The sequence below is a fragment of the Pleurodeles waltl genome, chromosome 10, assembly GCF_031143425.1.
Source record: "Pleurodeles waltl isolate 20211129_DDA chromosome 10, aPleWal1.hap1.20221129, whole genome shotgun sequence".
In the NCBI taxonomy this organism is placed as follows: Eukaryota; Metazoa; Chordata; class Amphibia; order Caudata; family Salamandridae; genus Pleurodeles; species Pleurodeles waltl.
The window spans coordinates 891,724,479-891,752,136 of NC_090449.1; the positions used below are offsets into that span (position 1 = coordinate 891,724,479).

A 27,658-nucleotide genomic window follows, 5' to 3' on the forward strand; every position below is an offset into this window, starting at 1 on the left:
TCTTTATGCTTGTCTTGGAATACTATACAACTCTCCACTTGCTTTTGACTAAGCTCATGCTACAGAAATGCATGCATATATACCGTTCACTTATAGAAAACTACTTTTTCTGTTTGCCAAAGCGTTTAATGTGTTGCATGTTTTTCCACCTGTCTCCTTCTTGTACTTCTGCCAGCTTGCACTCAGTTTTGCTGTCTTCCACTTGTAAGTTCTGTTACTTGTGTTTCTCCTCTGCTAAACTGCCTCCCTCCCCTATGTTGCTTTCTCGCTCATGTGCTTTTATCTCTCCCCCATGTTGCTCTGTCTCTTTTCCTGCTTTTCTACCTCACCACTCCCATTGCTTCCCCCCACCAGCTCCTCAGTATGTGCCGTCTTTTTTTTGATGTACAAAAAAAAACAACTTTTCAGTTTTAAATTTTGGTGGGAGGGAGGAAGCACCTGGCAACAAATAGCTCCTGGCACCTAAGCCATTCTTTTAAAGTTTTTTATCGCAACTTCTTTTCCATTTTTCTAATTTATTGATCCAACTCTGATAAGTAATTTTTGTTTTAATTGCGCTGCCACTGCATCACATTTCATTTTATTTTTATTTTCGTCATGCTGTAGAGCAAGCTAATTTTACATTGATAGCAAAATTTCTACTCTTAACTTAGAAGCCAGGTAAATTTCATAAATATGTGACTCGATAATACTGGCACCTCACAATATTCAAACACCATTTGTGAGCTTGCACTGATACACTCTGGGTGTTTTTTTTGTGCTGGTTGATGAAGTTAAGAGTGGAAATATGCTTATGCATTTTCAAGAACATTGAGACTTAACGTTGTAATAGGATGATGTTGGTATATGTGAAAATAGAATACTGTGTGAACACTTACAATCAATATTTGTTTTGTCAATCCCAACAGAATTACTTTCTACATACAGATGCACCCTGCTGAATCCTGGCAACAGGTTGTCTCCCCATTTTGCTACCTCTTTCACCAAATCTATAAGGACAGCATGGAGCAAGTTAGAAAAGGATTCCCTTTGTCCTCGGGAATGCCATCTGATTTTTTGCATGTAATGTTGGAGCAGACACAAGTTGACCATAGCACAAGATGAGGGAAGTTTCTTAGTCAACTGTAACCACATCTGGTTTTAAATCTTAACCTTGTACTAGTCACCTTGAATAATAAATCTCATTCCTGGCACCACTGGATACAATTTTAACAGCATAGGAACTCATATGACCAATTCATACTAAAACAATTGAGAGAGGTGCTCAGGATGAGCCTGCCAGGCAGCTCATTTGCTAGCGAGGAGCAACCCCTACGATGAAGCATTCCAGTGTGCATTGAAGGTCCCATGGCCTACTCCCCTAGACGGAGTCTAGGGTACAACCCTAGACTCCGTATGTAGACTCCGTATGTTCTTCAATGCTCACTGACCATAAAACATAGGTTCTCTTGAGAGAAGCACGGCCTGTTTTGTATTTGTATTCAACTAAAAACCTTCTTGCACTTGGATATGTCACTACACTTCAGAAAACAACTTAAAAGTACCTCATTCACCGAAAGACACTTCTTCACTGACCTGTGGTTACAACCTAAAAGAATCTTCTAGTTATCAAAGGAACCAATTTTTCACATCATTGTCTCATGAACTGCTTTTCTACATTGATTGCTAGTTTGATTTATATCGTGTAAATAACAATACATACATAGGCTGGCATGTCTTGGTCATCGTGAGAGCAGTTCTTTTGTCTGTAGATTTGAATGATTGCAGCAAATAGTCAGTAGAGAACAGGATTGGTAACTTTTCTTAAACTAGTATCTTTTGGAAACTGTCAGTGGGCAGCAAAAGAAAGATGAAGGGACAGTTTGGCATTCACATTTGGGCATGTCTATTTCATTTGGAATTACTCACTTGGACAGCAAATACTGATAGAAATTCCCGATTCTTTCTAGAACAGTTGTAATTACTCTTGGATTGTTCCATTCCATTGTTCGCTAATTCCTTTGTGCTGTCATATACAGTATTCAGACCTCATGTAAATCAATCTGTTACTTTCTCCGAAATGGACACTCTGAACCGGAATCATCCTTGTAGAAACCTGGGTTAGTGAGGCTCCAGCTGGACTTCTCTTTTGTGGGACACCACTTAGACTTATTTATTTATGGGTTACTTCATGACTGAAAAATGCAGAGATGCATTAAGAAACTGACATTAGCCTTGAAGATTTACAGTGGTACATATTGTGACAAACTTATTCATCACTAACTTTATACTTTTGTGTTGTGGGTACTAGGACTGACTAATATTTGGAGGTTGACAACATAGCCTGAACCATTGATTTTGCAAAAAAGCACTGTAATTGTACACACTGTCAATTTAAATTGTAGCTCCCTTTTCAGTATGTTTTAAATTTTTGGTGTTTCCTTGTAGCTCAAAAATATATTTTTTAATGTCTTTCTTCAGCTCATTTGACCTGTGCTTTGAGCAGTTGAAGTGGACGCTTACATGGCTCTTATCACTCTAATTTTGGTTGGCCCCTTTCATGACATATATTTGAAATTGAAAATATTTCTGCTTTAGTCATTCTGTTATGTGCACATAAAACAGTAATTTGAGCACAAACAATAGTACATTTATCACTTAATGCATTTGTATTTTCCATCCACTCCATTCACATTTATATTTTTCTTCCACTCCCACAGTGCATAAACATCAAAGTTTGCTCACTGGTCCTGAAAAGGAAGGCTGAAAGGTTGGCTCAGTCACACACTATTCAGTAAAGTTGCCTCTAGCCATTGTCTACATTTAGATTATTTTTTCTTTCCCTACCAAAAAAGACAACAAAGCAGTTCAGTAGTGTTCAGTATCACCAGCGGGTAATAGTGGGGTGTTCTAAAGGAAACTAGTGGAGCAATAGTTGCTGCCAGCAATCTTTAGCAGTTTAGTTATTTTAATTTATCTTCACCTTATCATACTTTTTGAATTTGCAGGAACAAGCAATGGATAGGGAGCATGAAAGAGATGTGTTCCAACAAGAGATACAGGAATTGGAGCAACAACTTAAAATTCCACAGAGGCAGCAGCCAGTAAATGACGACCAAACTAGGGAGGTAAGATACTTGAAACAGTATAGTTGTGATTTATCCAAATGTGATGTGGCCATATAACATGTGAATTAAAGTTATAATGTTTTCCCATATGTCATTCTCTTTCATCTAATATTTAAATAAAAATGTTAAGCTTTGCGTGAAAGGTTAGAAACAGGAACGCTGCCAAGAGATTGACATAGCGTTCATTATCCATCTAGGTATTGGTCATATTCTATCACTTTTCTTTTTCCCCACCTCGGTTCACATACTATATTTGGTTGGTATTCTAAGTGGACTATACCACTGCCAGTATTCTGCAGTTGGTTTGTAGTGGCCCAATGTTCGAAGCATACTGGACTATGATTCTTGGCTCATTGAACTGGCTTCAACTGTTGTCCAGTGTTGTTACAGTTCATGTGATTACCGTTGAAGACTGCGCTGAGGTGCAGAAACTCTGGCTTTCTAATAGGTTGGGTGGAGTGGTGCCAGCATTTGGTTGTACCATAATGATGTTAGGGATCCCAGTGGGAGTAGACTTGATGCATGAGCTTTTGTGCCTTTCTCCCTGTGCAAAAGGGGGCAGGCTGGGGGAACTGAACACTTTGTCTAGCAAGTTTTTCTTTTAGCTCTGTGGTGTGGACTATGCTGCATTCGACCACCACCCTGTCCAGTGGGAGTAGCGTGTCACCATAGGCATGACATCCCCTTGGATGGCATCTGAGGGTTTCTGGGTATCTCTAGGATAGCTATGGGACTGGTGGTGCATTTCCCTTTATGTCTGGGATCACTTCTGCAGTGGATCAGCTGGCAATCTGTGGAATTTTAAAGCCATGCTGCTGCATCATAGATCGTCTAGTCAGAACTTGTGCAGGGGTCCAAGGGTTGCACTGTTGTTGCAGTAACACACAAACTAATGGCTTTGTGGGGGAGAGGCCATAGGAAATACTGACAAGACATCTACCTTTCCTGTTGTTGGTGCTGGTTTCTAGAAACTGGCCTCTATAGTGTGACCTGATCTTCAGTGCATCCCATCTCTAATTTGTTGTATTCCTGTCTCTTGCATACAGCCTTAGTAAGGCTACAGGAGGTTATCTTTGATCCACTTTAGGTTTTGTTGTTAACCTCTTTGTTTTCCTATGTGCTTATGTCAATTTCTGGTTAATGTAGCCCAAACCTCATGCCACAAAATGGGCCTGATTTAGAATTTGATGGACGGGTTACTCCATCACAAATGTGACCGATAACCCGTCCACCATGTTACGATCTCCATAGGCTTTAATGGAATAGTAATACGGCTGACGGGATATCCGTCATGTTTGTGACAGAGCAACCCCCTCCGCCAAACTCTAAATCAGGCCCTATGCTAAAGATGAAATTTGGGGAGGGGCTTAGCTGTGATACATTGCCCTCCGGGGTTTGGAGTAGTCTCCTGGGTATCACAGAGCCTTTTTCCGAAACAACTATTTTGATAGCTTCATGGTGTGATGGGAGAGATATGTCATTGACAGTTGAGTGGTGGAGGGGACGAGGTGTGTCTGGGTTTAGGCTTATTAATTTTGTGCCAGACGGAGGTTGCCCTTAGAGCAGTGATGATGCACGTGGAGTAAAGTTGTAGAAGTGCAGGCCTTTATGCTCGCTTAGTCCTCTGGATATACCATGGGCTCCTCCCAGTAAATTTGCTCTTGTTTTGGCACTGCACATCATGTACCATCATAGCATGTATGGCGAGATAGGTCACCTACTTACTTATATTTGATTAAATGCCAATTTCACTGAGGGAATCCCTGGAAAGTCATGAGACTCAACTCTCGAAAGGCTAGGAATTTCATTGCTTGGATTTTCCTAGCTAGACTAGGAGACATTGTGTCAGTGTCCTAACGCTTCAGGGGACCCACTTGGCCACACAGAATGGACAACTAGTAGGAACTGTGTATCTTACATATTTCATATTGTGTAGTTTTCTTATTCCTTGGGCACTGCAATAGTAAAAACACCAAGACATATGCTTTCTACCCAGCAACCTTGGGAAGAATAATGAACATAAGACACATGTATGTGGCTGGCACTCTATCAGGCTATAAAATTATGTTTAACTTTTAAATCCTCAATGCAGATTTTCCGGTGTACTTGGTAGGTGACTTCAAGACACACCTAGGTGGTAAAGTTGATAGGCTTAGACATAGTTAAGTGTGCAGGAAATGGCCCATAAACCTATTTCATTTCAGGTACAACCTGTGATCAAAGACTGTTCCTATGTTATGCTGGCATTATAGCCCAGAGGCAGCAAGTTCTGTGGTGACTTTAGGTCCCACCCCAAAATATTCAGAATGGCACAAATGCGTGGTATATTTGAAAGTAATGGAATACTCTTATTGTGCATTGATTGAATAGGCAAATACACATAAAAATATCTGGTCAGGCCTCTCAGCACAGCTCTTAAAAGATAACTGGGGATCTGCTCAATGTGTAAGATGTGCTGCTTGATTACTAGGATCTAATTTATGTATGATCTCAGACTTCTGTTGCATCATTTGTATTCTTTTGTTTCTACGGAAGATAATATCGGTATGCTTTGGAAATACTTCTGTAAATTCATAAGTAAAGTTCATACAAAAGATGTGGCTTGTAATTGAAACCTAGGGCTTTTTTTATGTTTGCTCTGTGGTCACATGAGAACATTTTAATTACTGATTTACTTATGTTTTTGTTTAGGAAGTGTATGCTTTGATGTCCTATCCTTTCATAAAGAAACAGTGCGATTCCCTAACCACCCTTGTTCTTGTTTCGCTTTCCAGTTATGCTACTGTTAAATGTATGTACTATTCGTTTTCAACTAAGTAGTTTGGGCATAGAGAGGCTTTCTTAAAGAAGCAATTACATAATTTATGTTCGTCAAAGTTCCTACTATGCAATATTTTGCTGTGCGTGCTATTTAGATTATGGTTTCGAACACAAACTTCGTCTTCTGACTACTTTTCATGCGATTTCTTTTTTGAGAGTACAGCTTGACTGCCAGTGCAGTCTGTTCAGCAAAGACACCCTAATCCCATTTTACATCTTGTTATAGCTGAAGATTTTGCTTCATTGTGATTTAAAAATTAGTGGAATACACACCTCTTTAAAGAACACTACATTACAATGTAGTAACGATCCAATAAACAGCTGCCTTTGACTGTATGCTTACCTTTGACCTTGTACAGAAGCCCACCGACTTTTTGATAATGCTCACATTATAAAAAATACCACTCGTATACATGTGTTCATACATACATCCATACTTCGACCAGAAGGATTGGAAACCCACTTTTCCTTACATTTTTATAAGCCACATTTGTACTCGGCGTGTGACTTTCCTAAATAAATGCATTTGCTAGCCTTTTTCACTTCCTCATCCTTTAGAATAGGAACCGTAAAAGAATAATTCTCTTCATTCTTCCAGAATGCAGCGAATCCCCTTTGTAAAATAGTTATTTGCTAGATTCTCAAGTGTTGGAACAGATAAGGGAGTGACAAGACAAGATATTTCCCTGTGGAATAATTTGTGCATTGAGCTCTACCTATCAGCTAGATGCGGAAAAAGAAAACGGGATCAGGTCTCCTTATATAATGAGTACCACTGGCTTTGTTTTTTCTCGTGGGGTGTGCCTATTCACTGTTGCCTTAGTGTAATGTGGTCCAAAGTTCAAACTTTCACAAGTTACTATTGGCTAGACTTGGGATCAGAAATAAAGCGAGGTTCTTTCAGGCCACGCGAAAGGCTTATGGGCGAACACCATTGTCAAAGTCAATAGGTCCCACAGGCAAGACCTACCGGCTTTGCCAGTGCTTGCTATTTTCTTGAACGTCTAGCACTGTGCCTCCGCTTTTCGCTGCATGTAGTTTAGAATTTAGAAACGTGTAGTAGCAGAAGACCGAGTATATTAAAATATGAGAAACAATTACTTTGTTAATGTCCTGTTCGTTCAGGCCTACCTTTGTATTTTTCTGGCTCACTGCTGTGGTGGTTTCCCTCAGATCAGGAGCGAAGAAGTATAGATTAGAATCAATACTTAATTTTGTTAACTTTTTTGTGTCCTCCAGGAGAACTCCTCACCCTCCTTCGTTTATTCTTCTGAATAAAGGGTTGTGTTGCTTCATCTTCTCCCTTGCCTGTGTGGAATGTGAAACAAAGGCAGGAATTGGCTTAGGCCTGGCTGCATATTTATAGATACGCTGTGCCTCTCCATGTGACGCCTGCCAGTCTCCTCTCTTCAAGTTGCATGGGCTCTGGCTCGGGTTCTGCATCATGCCTTTAATAGTTTTCAAAACCATCATGATAACCTGGTGGTGTATCCAGGGCTGCAAAGAGGCCACGAGGGATTCATGTGATTATTTATGTTTATGTATGAGTTTTGTATAACTCTCACCTTCATACGAGTGACCTGGCACTGGGGGGGTAGAACCTCAGTCCTAAGAGTCCAGCTATGCATAATTAGCTCGGATACAACCAGTTGCTCGTGAAAGGCGGACTAGCCGGTGTGCCGCTGCCCTTGGTTTGATGCGGTCTGTGAGCGGAGTCCCCTGTATCTGATGGAGCATCTCACCGCCGTGTCTGATGCCGTGTGCTGGCAGTCCGTCTGTCTGACGCGGGACGACAAGACCGAAGTGTCCTGCTGCGCCCTGACACGCCGAGAGTTAACTGCGTTTCAAATCTGTCAGCTCCTAACCGACTCCACGGCTTAGAATGCACCTGCTGCCTTCCGGCGGACGCCGCCCGCTGCCGTTGTGTGCCGAGCTCCACGGACCACTCCGAGCTTTCAGCATGAGCTGAGACTACGAGACCTTAATTTACGTGGGATGAGCGCAACAGCCAGGTCAGCGAAAGACGCGACTTTGTGGCGCCTCCCGTAAGGGCTTACGCTTGCCGGGTTTCCATCTTAGACCCTAATGCTTCGGACCAGCCTCCGAGCTCTCCTTTACCTTCCGGAGGAGCCAATTCCTATTAATGTAAGTAGCATGGGTGCAGCATTCACAGAAAACCCTGCTTAGGGAGGAACAACAAACTCCATGTGTTCTTTTTTAGTTGTGTTGTGAAATAACTATTGACTTTTCATAACACAGTGACATAATACACGTTTGGCAGATCACACAATCCACACGTTCTTCATTAAATAACATATACCAGCATATTGCTTCATTTAAAGCGCCAGTTCAGCAAGCCCACTATTTGATTTGTAGGAATATAAAATTCAGAATGATAAAAGTATTCATGCGCCCCATAGATAGTGAACCTTGTAAAGGCATTCTCTAGCTTTAAGATGGGAACCTCCCCAATGCGACAGTGGTCCTTACCTCTCATTTTAGAACGCCGGGGGAACGGAGGGGGGATGGGGGTGGGGAGGGGGAGTGCATGGGAGACCCCTCTATGCCTGTGAAACGTCCCTCTTTCCCTCTGTAAGTCCCAGTCGCGAGATGGTTCTCTCTGCTGTCGGAAAACGTTCACGTTTATTATAATTAAGAGTGCAACTTTAGGATCGAGGTCAATTGGTCCGTGTAATATGGAGCTGGAAATGTGGAAAATCCCCTCCCAGGAGGGTTTCAGTTCGGGTTTAGCCGTATGGTATGGATTAAGTCACCTATTGCTGTTTGACATCTCAGGCATTCTCGCCTGGTTCCCTTCTGAAATTTCCAAAGCCTTGAACCTTTGTGTTTTCTTAACAGTTAGCGAAAAGCTGCTGAGAACATGGAAGTGTTAAGATTCAATTAAAGAGAGCAAAGTCAGTGCATTTTATATCACCATTTAGAGGACTGTTTGTACGTTAACATATCCGATTGAACACTGTCAAAAAAACAAGATTGATGTCTTTTTATAAATCACCATACTTTTTTGTTTGTCATAAATCACTGCATTTTCTTTGTGGCTTTTCATACCTCCCTTCATTTTTTAGCATATCCCCTGCAGCATGTGCAACATCCTCTTTTGTCTATTTTAGATCGTAGCCTGGCAGAGAGCACAACTGTCTGGTTGCAGAATACTTATTGGGTAGCACCTTTGGCTAAGCCAATAGGTCCCAAAAGCAAGATCTGTTGGCGTTGCCAGCGCTTGCTGTTTTCTTGAGCATCTAGCACTTTACCCCACCTTTTCACTGCATGTAATTTGGATAATGAGAAACATATAGTATTAGAAGAGCCAGTAGAAGGCCAAGTTTCCCCTGCTAGTTCAGTTTCCATATTCCCGTCCTTTCCTTTAAGATAAGTACTGGCCACATTTATCTGCCCAGTGGTTGGGAGAAGAATGCCAAAATCTTTTCTCACTTATAGAAAAATATGATTCTTCCCATGTATGTAGTTGGAAAATTGGTCCATTAGCAATTAATCCTACCAGTGGCAGACAGCTCCAAGCGATGCCCCCCTCAAATGTCATTTATGGAAGTGAAGCAGTACCCAGAATGGTGTAATTTCTCAGTTTTTCAGTTGATTTGCTTGTCATTTTTTTTATCCTTATCTCACAATAAAATATCCTTTTGTGTCTTACTGTGGAGTCTCCCAAATCTGTGGTGGCCAAACACTCTGGCTGGTAAAAGTTACATGTCCGTGCTTACTCAGACAAGCATGATGTGTGCCTTTAATGTTTAATCATCGAAATTCTGTGGAAATAATTCACAGGCATGTGACCTACATGAACAGATGCACCCTAAACCAATGTGAAGAAGGCCAAGTTTTTATCACACTTAATTGGTTAGCAGGATGTCTTAGTCTTGTTAACTTACTAAGAGCCTTCCGACTGTTTCACAGAATCTGTTCCCGCTGCAAGGTGATGTAGTTTCAGATGAAAGAACCACAAAATTTAGATCCTACTGAGTGAGCAGCATTGACACAGTCACATCTTTTTCTTGAAGAAACTTTATCCAAAGCGATACAAACCTTCCTACTGTTTTTTTCAGACTGGGCAGTTTAAAACTTTTTGCTTCTCTATTCCGAAGATATTTATCCGATAGAGATTCGTTATTGTTACTTAACATCTGTATGGCATAATATTTGTATAGCCAACTCTTTGTCATTATCATGGTATCACTGTACTTTTCAAAGTCTAATGGTTGCGTGGATACTATGATGGTGGCTCTGGAATGCCTTAAGTTATTGTCGTTGCCACTTCAGATATGAAAGCTGCTCCCTCTGACTTGAGTAGTGTTTCTTCAGTCATTGATGCTCCTCTTATTACGTAGCTAACCAGGCTCCACCTTCTCAACAGAAGGTTTAGGCACAGGGGGCAGTGCTGTGCATGATGCCGTCACAACACCTTACTTGCTTTTGTGGCACCATTTTCTAATATAACTCCTACTAGATTGACAGACCTAACATTAAATAGAGCAAAGAAGATGGCTGTTGTGTTCCCAGTGGCAACATCTTCTAGTATATCTTCTTCTACAGTGGCAGATTTAATACTAATTAGAACTAAGCAGAACATTGCTAGAGTGTTTGGAGATACTAAATCCTCCACAAAAAGTGCCTATTTCTGAAAAACATCATCCATTTTTAGCCATGTTGGACACAGCTGCTGATTGTTATTCAGGAAGAGCAACTTTCTCCCTAATATGAGCTTGAACTTGTGGCAAGTGATAAGCTGCGCATGTGTGTGTGTGATGTGCGATGTGTCCCTCACCATGTACTTCAAAATCAGAGGGTGATTGACTTCTTTTGGATCCCAGTGCAGGGCGCTTAAAATTATGCCTACTGAACTTTTATATGGCCAGCCTGTGTGACTCAGATCCTTCTCTAGGATGATAAAGTGCTCTTGCTGGACTCTGGATGCACCATTCAGCAGTTCCAGACACCATTACCAATGACCAACACAACCTTGCTACTTTGGATCTTTAGGAGCCAAGGACAGACATACCAGAGCATGCATCTCTCTCTGCAGTTGCAGATCATCTTGTGCTGCAATCTTGATCTAGTACCTTGACTGAGCATAGAGGCATCTGAAAACCTGATGACTGTGTGACTTTCAGTGCAGGTGCCAGAGGGCAAAGATGTCCGTGAAGAGGGCAGCTACTGGCATCACAGTCAGTAGAGGCTCATCTGTGCAAAAAACCCAATCAATGATTAGATTTGTAGAGCGCTACGTGTCACCCTTGAAGGGTATCCAGGTGCTGGCAGGGTCCAGTTGATTAGCTGAATAGCCAGATCTACAAGGAATTTTTAAACTCTGGAAGAGATGGGGAGGTGTATAGATGAAAGGGTAGCTCGTTCCATATCTTCGCTGCTAGGTAGGAGAAGAAGTGATCTCTGCATCTGCTACATCGGATGCAGGAGGTAAGGATTAGAGAAAGGGGCGCAGAGCGGAGGTGTCTAGTGGGCTAGTGGAAGTTCAGGCAGTGGTTCACAGATTGACTTTGCTGCTATCTAATCTGGTTTAGTATGTCAGTGAATATTGGGCCCCTTGGAATCTTCCTCTAGTTAAGATTGCTGTGCTGAGTTAGAGAGGACAGTGTCTGACTGCAAAGGACTCTTTTGCTCAACCCAATGGAATCGTACCTGTCAGAGGGGTTCAGTTCTGCCCTTTGAGATTCTGAGAATCTGGGGACCATGGACAGGGCATTGTACTAATTAATTTACTAACCATACAGGGAAGTGTGTAGGTCTCATTTTCGTTTGTATTGATCTCCATCAATCGTCTCTGACGCTGACAGGTCCCTCCACACCGGGCCAGTGGCTGGGGGTTGCCTTCTGTTCTCTAGATGCAGTGAGTCTGTCTGCTTGGTTGTGACTCACTAGTTCTCAACAATCTCTTCTGTGACCCCAGCAGCTTTAGAGGGGCTGTGACCCTTCTCCACAGCTTCAGCATCCATCGGTTCTTTCTGACAAACTTTACCTATTGGGTCTATCACATCTCTGTTTGGGATGTTCTCAAATAGAAGTTCCATTCCGTCATTCTGTACTGGATTGTAGTTTGGTAGCATTGTTTACTTAGAACAACTTAAATATGTGAATAGGCTGAGCTCTATCCTGTCTTTCACTTAAAAGCTGTAATTTATGAGCGTGTGATCGGAACAAACCTTTCCAAGAATTCTCTCCTATCTACCATCTGGCTCTGTAGTGGAAGTGTAAAGAGTTCCCAGTGTGTGTTTTATTTCTAAAATGGAGAATGGGGGATTTCCTCTGACATTTAATTTTGATAGTTTTCTATCATCTCAGTGTTTATCCATGCATTTGACATTTTGTATTTTGACACAGTCAACAAACACATATTTAGCTTAGCTGTGAAATATTTGTAGAGCAGGCTAGCTGCACAAAACATGTTTTTAACTGAATCAAGTAGACAAGCTCTGATTGTGGCATGCCTAGACAGTTGCAACTATTCTGGTATCCCCAGAAACTTATTGCCATTCAGCAGAACCCAGGGGGCGGGGGTAGGCTTCAGATTTCCCAACAATCACTCTGACATGTAATGCTGACTTACAGTATATGAGAAGCAGGGTGCATGAGAGGGTCTAAATGTGCAGTGGAAAGGGAGAGTCCTGCAGATTAGTAGGTATACTAAGTGAGGGAAACAATATTCTGTAAAATAACCAATATTTTTCAGAACTTTCAAAAGAATGTGTGTGTTTTTGTCTGTTTATGAAAAAAATCCTTGTGAAATCCGACAGACACCTCACCATACATGACTGAAATCATCTGTACCCAACTAATTACCAGAAAATATAATTATTGGGGGGGGGGGTGTGTAACACCCCAAACACCCCTCTGAAGCTACGCTCCTGCATCAAGCCTGCTTTGAAAGCCCTATACATGTTTCCAGAAGAAATGCAGATCAAATTCAAATTTCTTTAAAGGGTCCATAAAGCCTCTTGGGACAAAAGCCCAAATGCCTGCAGAGAATGGCTCTGCAAAACACTTCAGCCAGAAACATCTGATCATTGTCCACCGATCTAATTCGTCCAGGATCATTCAAGAGGATGAGGACAAAACACATTGACTGATCACTGGAATTTTTACAGCCCTCAACTCTGGCATGCCCTTATCCATAACTTAAGGTCCAAACCCAACCACCTTCTAATCACCTTCTAATCAGAAAACTAAATAAGACGAAACTATTGCAAACACTTTCTAATGAACTCCATATATAATGAGGCAGTAATAAAGGAACATTGAACACAAGCTCCCCCCGCCCACTGTCTATTCATCTATAACTGTATGTTGTCAATCCCTATAGTGCTCTGAGGTAATTGTAAGGTAACATGTACTACTATACAAGAATCTCAAATAGATGCTTGAATTAATCAATTTTATGCCTAGAGGTTAATGCCTCAAAATAAATAAAGGTGGCTTTAAAGGGATGTGTAGTGCTATAGTCTGTTGGTGTGAAGTCACAAACAGGTGCAATGATTCTCAGCAGTCTTCTAGACAGTATTGTAGTTTGCGTTTGCAGCACTCCTCCAAGGCAAATGCTGATCAAACCTTTATGGGGATTGCATGCCTGGTGGCCAAAAGAGAGATTGCACAGTTATGGAGGAGCCCTGTGGCACCATCGGTGTCTAAATGTCGAGCTGGGGCTGACTGGTGCTCTGAACTAGAAAAAACGATATATGAATCATGTGGTTGCCCTTGGAAAAAAGAGAAAATCTGGGGGAAATGGCGGGCTGATAATGGGTTGCCCCTCTGAGTAGAATGATTTTGTTTATGTGGGGGAAGCAGGGTTGTCGTCAATTATAATGATCTGTTTCAACTGATTGAACTGCTATGTTCTCACGTTCTTGTGTTACTTCCAAATTAAATTAAATTGGTTATAAAAAAAAAAGATATGCTTATAGAAAGATTTGAAACACACCTTTAGATCATTGATAACCTTGGTTTATGTGATGTTGATCATATTTTTTTGTTTTGATTCTAGGTTGAAAGGCTATCAAATTATCTCAAGGAGAAGACAGATAAGTGCAGTGAGCTTTTACTCTCAAAAGAACAACTTCAGAGGGATGTTCAGGAAAGGAATGAAGAAATCGAGAAACTGGAGTGCAGAATAAGAGAGTTGGAGCAAGCATTAATCATCAGCTCGGATGACTTACAAAAGGTAATGTTCTTCATTGTGGAAAATCTGGTAATTCTGTGGAACACTGTTTAATTAAGTAGTTTTTGAAGATACCCCAACTAATATATGAAATGTTCCCAGAAGGTGGAGGAAAGGAAACATCTCACAGTCATAGAAGTAAAGGGAGAATTACCACTTGAAGCACAACTGCAGGTCGAGCGAGAAGCCATTGACAGAAAAGAAAATGAGGTATATGCTTCGATATTGCATGTATACACTCAACTCCTGTTCATTCCTCTTGATGTATAAATATAGTATGCTTGTGGGTGCAGCAGCTTCGCATAGAATTAATATTTATTTGTATTCTGATGTCTAAATTGCATTGATTTTATCTGTGATAAAGCTCAAACTTTAACAATGTACACCAATTACTTTTATGTTTGGTTCCCTCCATTTGTGTGAGGACAGTACAGCCCTTTTGCAGCATCTAGAATTGTGCAAAATTAGTTCAAATTTATGTATATATTTATCTATTGAACTGAGTCCTAGGTCTTGCATCAAACTAGTCTTATCCTCTTTAGTAAACAACATAAAACACATAACCATAATGATTAACTGCTCTTTTTCAACCGATGTAGCATGCTTAGACTTTTCCTCCTCCGTCGGCCGATGCATGAACATCAGCAGTTGAGGCACGGTTTTGTGGAGCTGTCACCAAGTTCGACTTTGCACCAACCGCAGACATCATCATTGTTCCAAATTCGGTCCTGTAGGAGCCCAGTGTGTAGCTGCAAGTTGTGGAAAATTATCACCAAGCACTGAACGGTTTTGCTGAAGTCTGAAACTCTTTTGGGAACCCTGCATATTAGTTTGAATGGGCTGTTGCAAGCTGATAGCATATTCCCTTTGAACCTCCTTGGATTCAGCATGTTGTGTCAGTGGGACTGGAACCACTGACTCTGTTATCTCATTCTGTGCCAACAGATTTATATTCTTCTGCATTTTGGGGAACCATTTGCAACTTATTTTGAAATCAGTTTGAAACTTTTTAACTTTTTAAAACTTTTTAAAAGTTGAAATCAGGATTAAATTTACAATCCTGTTTCCATTATCCATTTTTTCCACAGATTTGCAAAGGGCAATTTCTAATCTGTATAATATTCACATTATCCTGATAGAACTATTAATAAATTCTCAGCTTCTACCGCAAGGATCACCATTTCCACCTTTCAGAAATTGCACACCATTGCCTTGAGCATTAACACGTTACACACCAACATTAGCACCAGTACTAAAACCAGATGCCTGACCATTTTGACCATCCATTTGTAAAACTTTGTTTGGACCACTATCAACTTTTCCTTTAATTTTAACATTGCAACAATCACTACATCCTTTATGAAAGCCAATACCTCATCCAGAGACATCACACTTTGCTGAATAGGCAAACTAATTTTCAAACTTAGTACCAACACCAACGCCGTAACCAATCCAGAAACGCCTCCCTTTGTGGAGTTTTCAACTCCACTGTATTGTCTGTAAATCTGCATCAATCTCTCATAATATGCGTGCACTGATTTTCTTGGAGCTGGCATCGCTGTCCTATTCTTTGCCCAATTTACTTGTTTCAGAAGAACATTTCTTTTCAAATGCTTGAAACCCTGATTGTATTTCTCCATCTGTGGTTCCTCTTCCGGCCACTGTACTATGGTTTTACACCCAGTCAACAAATTTTGAGGCACAACAGTTGAAAATAAAGCATCCAAATTTGTCTAAAGCACGTTTGAAATGGTCATTATCCTTTCCACTTCTATACACTTCTTTCTCTCCTCTCCGAGCTTTCAGAAATCCTTTGTAAATGTGCAAATTTCACTCTTTGACAAAGGTACATGAACATGTACTCCTCCCTGCACTTCTCTCAACTGAAACATTTTCATTAATCCCTTTACATTTGGAATGATTTTGATACCCAGGGTTATCAAGTGGTTCTGTCTATTCTCTCTGATACCTCACCACATCCCTCCCATTTTATAATTGTGTCTCATAATTCTTTCAGATTTTCTTGCAATGTTCTGAGATTCTGGTTCAGTAATTCATTTTGAGTCGACCCTATCTTATATGACTCATGAATTATCATTTGTTTTTATTCCCATTTTCATACTTTTGCCGAATTTTCAAGTTTCTTAGATGGAAGCTGAGCACATCTTCCTGCTTTTGCATTAAAAAATGCCAGTTCGTTTTGTTTTCATAAGTTCCAGTTTGTGCCAAAAATTCAAAATCTCCAGTGAGTTTCAGTATCAGTCTCCACCACTTTTTTCACTTTATAAAGACAAACTAGATTCCATTTCATTTCTCTTCACACTCTGCTCTCCTGCTCCAATCTCTTCCACCTGCTTTTGCACGAGTATTGTTGTGCAGAGGTGGTCTCACTTCAGTCAACAATCTGTAAACTCATCCTCTCCCTAAGAATCACACACATTTTTCTGTCTCATTCTTGTTTTTATTTTTGTACTGTTTGTTGTCTTTTGTCTGATTTGTCAGTAATCACAGCGAGACCTCTTATATTTTCTAGCACTTCCTGTATGTATGCCTTACCAAGTTTCCCCTTCCAGCATTTTCCTATGTGCTCTCATTTGCCATATAGTCCTATTCATTCAAGGCTTCGAATTACATAGACCTGAGCTGCTGCTTCATCTCAAACATGACACATCTCAAATTCTCAGCCTTTTTCACTTCAACTGTACTGTCATAGGAAATTTTAACTTTTTTATTTGTCAGAAGTAACTTTATTGCGTTCTCTAAGCCACAAACGTCTATAATCCATGATTCTAAAGCATTTAGTGGATGGAGCTACCAGTTGGGAGTTGAGTAGATGCTCTGTTAGCAGGAATCATAGAATTATTCCAAAGTGCATCCATTGTAAGTTCCAACTAGCTCACAATACTCGCAGTGCTAATACACTCAATCATAATACGATTTCAAAACTAAACAGAAATGCTATATTTAAAACTAAAACGAATAAACCTTTGTCTGCTTACTGGGATATGAGATGGAAAATCAAGCTTACCACAGAAAGGGAGTATCCCATTATATGCTTCCAATCACACTAAGATAGGCTTCCGACCAGCGGCAACCTACTTTTAGAGTTAGTGTATTTATTTTATCCTTATGCACAAAATAATAAGCACCACTACCCAGGATTAGTTAATACACAACTAGACTTTTAGGGGTTTCATAGAATTTTTAACCTAGAAGGTTTTAACCTATAAACTTACATAACACCTTTTCAACAGTTAACCTTATAATATTATCTCAAGATCTTGGATTTCCATAAATTCATAAACCTTATACACAAGTGCAAAAACCTTTGAACATAGATTACGTAAAATCACGCTATTTCTTAGTCAAAAGCATAATTTAAATAGCTTCAGTAAATTTGTGCAAGCATTATTGACATAACATGCTTGTGGCACACGCAAAACAAATGACTCACTCCAGAGCACACTCAAGACAGTGCACTTACAAACTGCATGACAACTCTGCACGCAAGACAGCTAATTTCACACAACCCTATTAATACTCATGACTTGCAACTCTCAACAACTTCACTAGATACACCAGCATTAACCCACACAATTTTGTGATTCCCTTTTTTTGTGCCAGGTATGGGTGCCAATTTTTAATTATTTTTTTTACCAACATTCTTATTCCAATCCTATTCTGATATTTGTCGACATTCTTTCACAATCCTTCGCCACAATTCTGTTTGTGCTTTGCACTAATAGATTTAAAGGGTCGCTGAGCTGGATTGTGGTCTCCTGACATCCACATTACATGGGATTTTAGAATTAAAATTTAAATCTTCACAAGATGCAATTCAAAGTCAACCATAGAGATTTCTTTAAAATGTAAGCATCACTTACAGAGGCAAAAGTACTTGGTTAGTAAGATTCAAATCTGCACAATAATATATAAAAATAAATCCAGTTATAAGAGGTCATAACACATGGGAATCAGCATAAACGAAAAAATAGTTCTGCAAGGAACTGGCATAAATCTGTTTAGTTCATAAGGCAAGAAAGAGTAAAAATAAATCGGCAAGAGGACAAAAGGACCAACATGACGTTTGCCTCCAAGGAAAGAGCCAAAAGATCAAACTCTAAATCATCAGGCAGTCTAACATGATGACTGCTCAGTACGAAAGGCAGGGAATATCTGGCACACATCACAGAATAGGCTCCTTTTTCTTTTTTTAGGTTACAGTCAGTGCAAAAATGCACATTGGTCCTGGTGTGAAATGAAGCAATAATGACAGCACCTAGTTACTTTTCTCAAAAACATGATACATAAAATAAGTAACATTTGGGGTGCTTTTTTTGCATTCGTAATAAGAATGAAATAGTTTTGCCACACTTAGCAAAAGTAAATTGATGAATTAACTAAAGCATTGAAGAGGCCTACTCAAAAGGCCTTGCTGATTGCCACATGCCACAACATCTCAAGATGGCTTCACATAAATCACATAAGTAAATAAGTTTATTCAGTACAAAAAACATCGTTTGAAAAAGTACCCTATTTTGTCTGTTGTATGAAAGGAAAAACACAGTATAGAGACATTCACATAGGAAAATTGTACATGCAATTTTGAAAGCCGCTTTTCTTCAGCAACTTTAACATGGATGTTAGTGCAAACAGGTTGAGACTCAGTAATTTAAATTTGCAGCTTAGTTATGGTGTCTTAATTATTATAAAAAACACTTTCAGACAGTCATTTTTCCCCAACCTTAAAACATGTTCTCTAATGCAGCTGTTCGTAATCTTTTGATGTCTGTGGACCCCCTCTGAGTCATTTCTGGAAGACAGGGATAAATTTGAACCTCAACATAAAAACAAAAATAAAGAAACAATATGCTCTAAGCAAATATGCAACTGATTTAAAATGTTAATTAGTTCATCAAAAAATGTACAAAAGCCATTATTTCAATGATAATATGAAGTTTGGAGATTTCCTAATTTGGTTTAATTTTTTTAAGAAAGAGGAATATGCATGACTTTAGCAAGGCAGTTTTTCTCCACATTCACCAAGTGGTTTACAATTTTCAGTTTTCAATAATTCCTTTATATATATATATATATTTTAGTTGTTAATCTGCTAATGTGTAACTTTAACAGTCATTGACCCCCTGAGTAGCTTTTGCCCACCGCCCAGGGGAGCATGGCCCACAGGTTTAGAAACGCTGGTATATATTTTACTCAGACTTTAAGGAAATAATGTTGAGTGGAGACTTGCTGAATATAATAACTTTATTATGTTATGGTTACCTTTCCTAGGACATAAAATAGTCACAATTGCGGGGTCAGGAAGGGGACTGCATCCTATAATGTACATGTAATGGTATGGTCTGGTGTTATCAAATTTGAGATTTGTTCAGCTGTCATGAAAGAATTTTATTGATGCCATCCTGCGATCTTTCCTATTAATAGTTGTTCCTGGAACGCTATATGTAATGAAATTCTAAATAACAATAAAGAAATTCTATATAAAAAAAAAATATTGTTCCTCGACCGGTAGGTTCATTGACAACCTCAAGATTTTTCAGGACCTTGCATAGCAACTTGTGTGTATATTTGTGTAGCACAAGCAAGCAGAAAGACAACAGAGTGCTGTTTAGACTCCAAGACAGAAACCGTGTCAGTGAAGGGTTTGTGGAGGTGGTGGGAGCGTGACTGGCATCTAATAGCGAAAGTGGACTGTTACTGCCTCATGAGGCCTGCCTTCAGCTCTTTCCTAAATGAGACCATGGCTGGGGCAGTCCAGATGGATACAGAGATGTTTTTCAGAGTAGTGGGTGTACAGATACAGAAGGGGTGTTGCCTTATTTTTCCTTTTTGCAATTTTTCCTCTCCAGTTTGATATTATCCTTGCTGTGCTGAAAACCACTGCGAATGGGCAGATATGCCAATAGTGATGGCTGTGTTGATGATGCTTCGGGTTTTGAAGATGTTAGGGCCGGGAAATGGAATGGAAATGGAAGCTAGTAGAGCTCCACTAGCTTCCCTTTCCAGGCCCTAATGGTGATGTTGTATGTCTTCAGGCCCTTGATAAGGCATGCTCCTGCCTGCATGAGGCTCTGAATGACAGGTGAGGGTAGGACCAATATAGACTGTTAGACATTGAGTAGGGCATTACCACCATCCAGATGAGTAATTACAAAGAGATCTGAAGTTGCTTTTTGGCATAAATGGTTTCACTTTTTTTTTTTTAAAGACATCTGGTATTAGGGAGTCTTAATTTTGTTGCCAGCTTGTTCCTTGAGGGTGAGATCAGTGTTCCTTGTGAATCTGAGGGACTGGGCATGGTTGAAAGTTGTGGTTCAAATCGTCCAGGTTCATGTCGTTGAGCCAGGTTTGATCAAGTTGTTGCTGTATATAAATAACATACTTAAACATTGATTCTTATTTTGTTTGGCTGTTTCAAACCTGGGGAGTTACCCTGCTCAACTTCACAATTTGCTGATTTTTCATTATTTGATTTAAAATACTTTAATTCCTATTGTTTGAATTTCAGTGGGTGTAGTGATATCTATAATAATAGACTGCTCATGGACCCAATAGAAAGGACATTCTTTGTTATTTAGAGTGGTCATTTGTCTACCCTGGTGCCATCAGTTTTTGGTTTGGTATTCCAAGAAATAAGAAAACCTTTGCTTTTGCAGATTGAGGTGTATAGCCAATGAGTAGAGTCTTCTTTTTCATTGCAAAAGTTTGTATTACGTCTGTATTGCGCCTGTAATAGATTGATGAACACTTTAGCAATTATATATTCAACATGAATAATCACAGGTGATATATGAATTCTCATAAGGAATAAGATTTTAAGGTATTCATCTTTTTTCATATTTTCAAAAATGTTGAAAGCTTTTAGCAATTTGTTTTTTTAATATACTTTGTATTTAAAGTTAAAATGGTTTTGACAAACGAACTTAGTAACCAAGTAATAGCATTTGAGTAGCTGGATAGCTGTCCATATACTGCTACGCGCCTGGTCAATCTTCAGTGGTCTACTGGAGTCTTATGGTGTCCTATCTCAGATTTGTTATGTATTGTATCGTAATTACATTTATATATGCTTACTAACTGTGAAGAGGTGTTGAAGTGCTCTTGTGTTTTTCACATGCAAGACAATATTCTTTCTATTTCCAGCTTAAAGCAAGAAGGGTCCTACAGGAGGAAACATTTTTTTATCTGCTTCCGGCCTCACCAGAGGAAGTAGTTAAAAGCTCTTTCTGTTATAAATTTAAGGAATGCTCTTTTACTCATCCAATTATGGATCTGCCTCAAAGTTACATACAGTGGAATCTGCTTGCTTTTTGTATACTTTGAAGCTTATTAGTGCATACATGTTTTAATGATAGATTTGGTTTTCTAGTTTAGGTGCAAGGAACAATTTAAATGGTTCTCTACCGGAGTCAGTATTACTATTTCAGTTATTCAATTATCTACAGAACATGATTAAACGGGAAATTTCGGACCATGCTGTGAAAGCTGTCCAAATTGGTTGTCCCCCTGCATTATATATTAGGGTTAAATGCAAACTCACACAAGCTTTGGAATATGGAGGTTTCTGCATTTTCACCATAATGCCGATATTTTCCATTTTACTGACCCTAATGTCAACAGAAGTTTATTCAAATGAAGCACTGTAGAAGCTTATCCATGAAATAATTCTAACAGGTACAGTCGAAGAGTAGTATATGTTATTGCTTTTATTGACTTAGCCAGTAGGTCTGTGAGAACCTAATAAATGTTATTTCATATGTTAGTCTGAATCTTTTTTCAGGGAAACTAGTCATCATGAGGAAAAAGGCTTTATGTTTCCAAACCTGGACCTGTGATCATCTCTGGCTTTTTCTACAACATACAAATGTAGGCAGTGGCAAGGTTTAAATCCCAATCCACCCCTCTTCCATACCCCCCCCCCCATAACTATTACCTAGATTAAAAAACACATAAACCACTCTGTCCTCGGAACAATTTACCAGACTGGTCATTTGAAAAGCAATCTGTTGCAAGTTACAATGGATAATAGAGTTTCCGGATTTCACTTGTTTCTTTTATACAAGAAAATCACTGAAGAATAATACTGGGCCTTGACTGGAGGTACACGTTTCCTTGCCTGAGAAATACATGTAATTAAATAATCTCACCAGACAACCCAGCATCTTTGTGAATGACAGCTAAAATACATTGTAGTAGAGATAGAAATAACACTTTTGCAATTGCTGATTGTTTTGATGGATCAGCTCTCAACTTTGCAAATAGAATTTGTGCCTATACATCTCTGTAGGAGGTTGGCGCACAATGAGACAACAGAACTGTGACATCTTGATTACGAAGGGGATTTAAAAAAAACCTTTTTTGGGACTATTGTATCTACATTGGAATGCAAACTGCTACATTTTTGTGCTAATTATTTATATTAACACAGTGCATCTTCAGCTGCCAGCACATATATCAGACTAGCCTTGTGATCCTAGGAGCAGACCTGCATTTAGGTTTTAAACTACATCCATATAGCCATGAACAATGGCATTGATTAGGAGTGCCCCTGAGGAGAAGGGTCCATTTTTGTACCTGTTAAAATGTCATATCCCACGGTCTGAGGCTTAATGGGTGCAATAAATATCCCCTGTTATGGTGTGCCCTATCCAATGGGCCATAATATGTGGGTTTTGATGCTTCCCACACCAAAAGTAAAATGTCCAATAACTACCGGGTCTTTTCCTGCTGATCTTAATCTGTGGCCCAGAGACCCCTGTGGGTCCTCAAAAGTTTAGGAGTATTAGCAGATTCATAAAGTATATATAAATGAGGAAGTACAACATAAAATTGAAAATGTACTGTAAATGAGAAGGCATTTGAAATTGGAGGGTTATGATTTAGTTAGTATCCTCAGATTGATTCGTGGGAGTAGTGCAAGTGTATCAAACAGTATATAGTATGGATTATGAGTGAACCCAATTGAATTTGGAAAAGCTCCATACTTCCTATTAAATTAAAATAATGATTTAAAAAAAAAAAACACTAAGTCGAATAAAATATTTCATCAGTTGTACGTTTGTTTGTTGAATGTTTGTGTCTGTATTTTTTGTGTATTTTTTTCCTGTTCAGATCATCAAAAATGCTTAGTAAAGTGGCCTTGGTTCTAGTGTTGACTCAGTGGGGGTCCCCGGATTCAAGTAATGACTCAGTAGAGGTCCCCAGGTTCCAGTAAAGGCTACGTAGGGGTGCACAGAAGTAAACGGTTAAGAGCCACCCTCTTGTCTTTATAACACCCCTTTTTGAGGGGTGCTATAAACATTATACTATTTGTGATTGCGCTTCCTGCACAAACAGGTGTTTCTGCCAGAAACATAATTTAACTCAAACCTTGCCTATGAAGATAACTTTTTGGCTTTTTTCTCGTGTTTTTCGATGTTATAAAAGCAAACCTCTTTATGATCTTAAGAAAAATCCCCAAATCTCTCTGGTTAAATAATAACCATCTAAATATAAATATGCTCAACACCAGCTGAGATCTTTGGGTAAGTAGGTGTTATTCACTGTGGAGTTTTAGTTTGGTGTTAAGTGTTTGCATTTTTTTTTTGTATCTGTACAATACTTTACAGTGCTCTGATACCCAGATGAGGTCATATTTTAAGACAGTATGATTAATTATTGAATATTTATTAATGGAGCGGCGTTCACTCTTTCATGTATAATTAAGTGAATGGAAATTGCTATCTTAGGAAGCAAGTGAGGGTGAATAAATTAAAGAAGACTATGAATCAGAAAACCAATATGAAAGCAATTAATGTTGAATTGTTAATGATAGTTGAAGAGTAGAGTTGTATTTTTAATTGTTTTGTTAGTAGTGCGCTTGAAGTAGCTGACTCCAGAAGAGCTTACCTTGCTGCTACTGGTGCACTACCAATACGTGTATGTTTAATTCATTAAGTAATTATCTCCTGTCTCGGAATCCTTGAAGCAATAAGTATCTATTTCAGTGAAACCAAAATCGCCTGTCCATGCTTTTTTATGTAGGAAATTGGATACCAAACCTTTGCTTTCACTTTGTCTTTTGTTTGCAGTATGTATTGAAGTATTCATTTTGTTAACCATGGAAAAGTGAGACATAGGTTACCCATCGTTATCAGATCTAAAACAGTTTAACTCCTCTATCATTCACCATCTTTTTTTCTGGTTTATTGATTTACAGATAACTAACCTGGAGGAACAATTAGAACAGTTCAGGGAAGAACTGGAAAACAAGATTGAAGAAGTTCAGCAATTGCATATGCAGTTAGAAATCCAGAGGAAAGAATCTACTACGCGCTTACAAGAACTTGAACTTGAGAATGCATTATTTAAGGTAATTATCTAACCAGTCAGCCCGTCCCTGGTTTTGTTTGTTACCTCCAGATGAATGTGTCAGTTAGTAGAAGGAGCCTTTGTCTGTTTTTAACCATAGAACCTGGCTCTGCTTCACCCAGTGAACCAGTTCTTCATCCTGTGAGTCCTAGTGATAGTCACAAATTTTGACTTGTATAAATGTTTAGGCAAAGTCATGGTTAGCTTTGCTTATAAGACATTGACATATGCTTAAATAAATTAAAGTGCACTGAGATTAGCCAGTTATGGGTAAGTAAACTATTATGCTCACCTGGTCATGCACCAATTGTGATCTCATGACATCACTAATGACATGTTAAATTACATCACTGATGACTGCATCCAGCAGTATCAGTATTCTGCCCTTGGCCATGCAGAGCGAGAATAGCCAAAATACCAGGCCCTGTGCCCACCTCTCTGAGCGAACACCCCACACTGTGCATTACCTTCAGCTGTCCACAGTAGAGAATGACTGCATTGCATTGGCTTCTTACAGCCTCTCGCTGGCCTATCACTTTCCACTGTGATTAACGTGGTTGGCCATCAGGCCTGGAATATGTGCTGGCACTGTACCCAACCGTTTGTGGGCAGCCACACCACACTACATATAGCCTTCATTTGTGTACATCAGGTGTTGACATCTATTCATGGCCATAGGCCAAGCCGTGTGCCCATTTAACTGCTGAAATGTAGCCCTTCTGTAAGTGGGCATAGGTCCCTTTTCCCAATTTGTCTTTTATTTATTCACGGTTCACAGACTAATGTCAACAGCAGTATCATGGATATCATCAGTGATGTCAACAATGTTTTTGAGATATCATCAGTTATGTAATTTAATGACATGAGCTAATCCCTGCATCCATCCCTCCAAATGTGACCAACCCCACTGTGCATAGGCTTTGGCTTTGCACAGCCAGAGTTAGCCACAGAGCCTTTCCTGTGGCATGGCCCTGCACCCAACCTACTGCAGGCAGCCTACCCCAGCAAAAATTGTATGAAATTGTTCATTCACTTACAGATAAATATAAGCAAAACACTTGTCCATACCTTGTTATTTGTTGCACTGTGCTTACATTCTGTATAGCCATATATTGTGTAGCTTCTCATCCTGTAGTTACTAAGCAGGGGCGGCTCCTCTGCTGTGGTGGAGGAGCGTCGCCCCACTGCTAATAAGGCAGCAGAATAATAAAATGATAATACATTATGTCTGAGGCCAGCAAGACTGACATACTCATTTAGAACTTTCCACCCAGCTGTATTTCATCAAGTGCAGGCTCCCACTCCCTCCCTGAGCGGCACTTCAGCCCACCCAGACCAAACCCGGCTTTTTTGTAATGCTATGTAACAGCATTAGAGTAGCGTCTCTATTCGGTGGGGAGGGGAACAAAGCAATCACCAAGGCAGCGGAGGTTAGGCGGCAGGTAAGTGCACTCTAAAAAAAATTTTTTTTTTTTTAGATTATTGCTGCACCCCCTCTCCCACTCTGCGTGCTGCCACACCAGCCCTGACTGTTAGCAGCCGACACTGTTACTAAGCAATAAAAAAAAATACAGTAGAAGTGCATCTTGAGATCAGTGGGCCCATTCAGCATGTGCATTTGACATTTCCGCCCAAAGTTATTCCAGCCCTGTGAGCAACACCATGGGGGTGTAGTGTCTGAATCAGCCTAACAGTGTGCCCTCAATCTTGCTCTGAAATAGTAATCAGTGTATCCTTAGTATCATTCTGGTGACTCATCTGTGTACACTGTAACTAGGTATTTTCACTATGTATCCCTGGGCCTAGAAGTGTGAGGCTGTAGTGATGTATATATCTCTGATCTATTATTACATGTGACCTTTTTTGGGGTATAGTGTTTCTGAATCCATGCTTGAAATAGTTTGAATTATCTCACTCCAGTAGTCTGTGGTGAAAGATCAGGCCAAATGAAGAAACTCTGCATGAGGTGCCCAACATCCTGGACAATTATGTGGCTTTGAAATGTCTATTTTATGCTGTCTTTCTGGAATGAAGTATGCTCTCTGCAGCAACTTAAAGTAAAGCAATTCATGTTTATGGTTTGTGGAGACCATCTTGAACTGAGTGCAACAAAATATCTACTTTGCTTCAGACTTCCCTTCTAGAATTTGTAATTGCGGGACTGCCTGCTATGAGGTGTTCCCACTGGTTTCAGAGTGGAAGTTAGGGAATATAGCCTGGACACCCACCTGGTGGGATCCGTGGATCTGATTTAATTGGGTTATTGATCTGAATTTAGGCGTCTCTCCACAGAACTCAGGACCATTTTTTTCATCATATTAATCAACCAGAAGTATGTGAAAACTTCTAAGGGAGTGGGGGGGTCACACTTGCCTTGAATTGTACCAGCCTAAGAATTGCCCTCTTGATATAAAGATGTTCCAACTCAGTCAACCTTGCTTCGGATCTAAGATTTTGAAAGAACATTTTATTAAGCATGAGTTGTATGTTCATGAATAAGTATAGCAATATGGTAAGGACCAACATCTTTGTGAGTGTCACCCTCCCGTCCAGGGAGAGAGTTAACTTTGTCCAAATATGAATCTGATGGGTAAGTTGTTCTATTGCAAGGGCATATTTAAATGTTACTGTGGTCTCACTGTCTTGATTTAGTACCATTCCCAAGTATTTTACCAAGCCTTCTACCCATTTAATAGGAAATTATAGTGTGGTTTTAACTGGGGAGTCCGTAAAATGGAATATTTCAATTTTGTTTCACTTAATAGATATACGTGAGAAACCAACAAATCTAAAAAAAAACAAAAAAAAAACCTTCTCAATTGGGAGAGTATCAATTGGGAAGAGGTTATTTGGCAGTTAATGGTCAAACAGAAGGATATCGCCTACATCAGTGGTTCCCAACAGTTTGTCTTTTGTGGACCCCCATTTTATCAATACTGGAACCTGGGGACCCCCCACAGTATCACTATTGGAGTCCAGGGACCCCCCCCACTGAGACAATACTGACAGCTGGGGACCAGAACTGTTAATATTATTTAATTTACTAAGCAGTTGTGGACCCCCTGAGGAGGCTTAGCAGTCCCCCAGGGGTCCTCGGACTACGGGTTGGGAATCACTGGCCTACATAAATATAAAGGAGCAGATGTCCTGATGTCAA

At 39.7% G+C, this 27,658-nt stretch overlaps 1 protein-coding gene across 10 annotated transcripts in view; it reads left to right on the top strand.

Moving 5' to 3' along the window:
- The window catches only part of AKAP9 (A-kinase anchoring protein 9), a 969,300-nt gene that overhangs the window by 670,144 nt on the left and 271,498 nt on the right, over window positions 1–27,658 (top strand). For 7 of the 10 annotated variants that reach the window (XM_069211620.1, XM_069211621.1, XM_069211624.1 and 4 more), the window contains 4 exons: window positions 2,988–3,107; window positions 13,957–14,133; window positions 14,233–14,340; window positions 24,350–24,502. In XM_069211620.1, the coding sequence (XP_069067721.1) occupies window positions 2,988–3,107; window positions 13,957–14,133; window positions 14,233–14,340; window positions 24,350–24,502 (558 nt within the window). The remainder of the gene's footprint in view (window positions 1–2,987; window positions 3,108–13,956; window positions 14,134–14,232; window positions 14,341–24,349; window positions 24,503–27,658) is intronic. The other 3 variants (XM_069211617.1, XM_069211619.1, XM_069211625.1) reach the window with 1 other exon arrangement.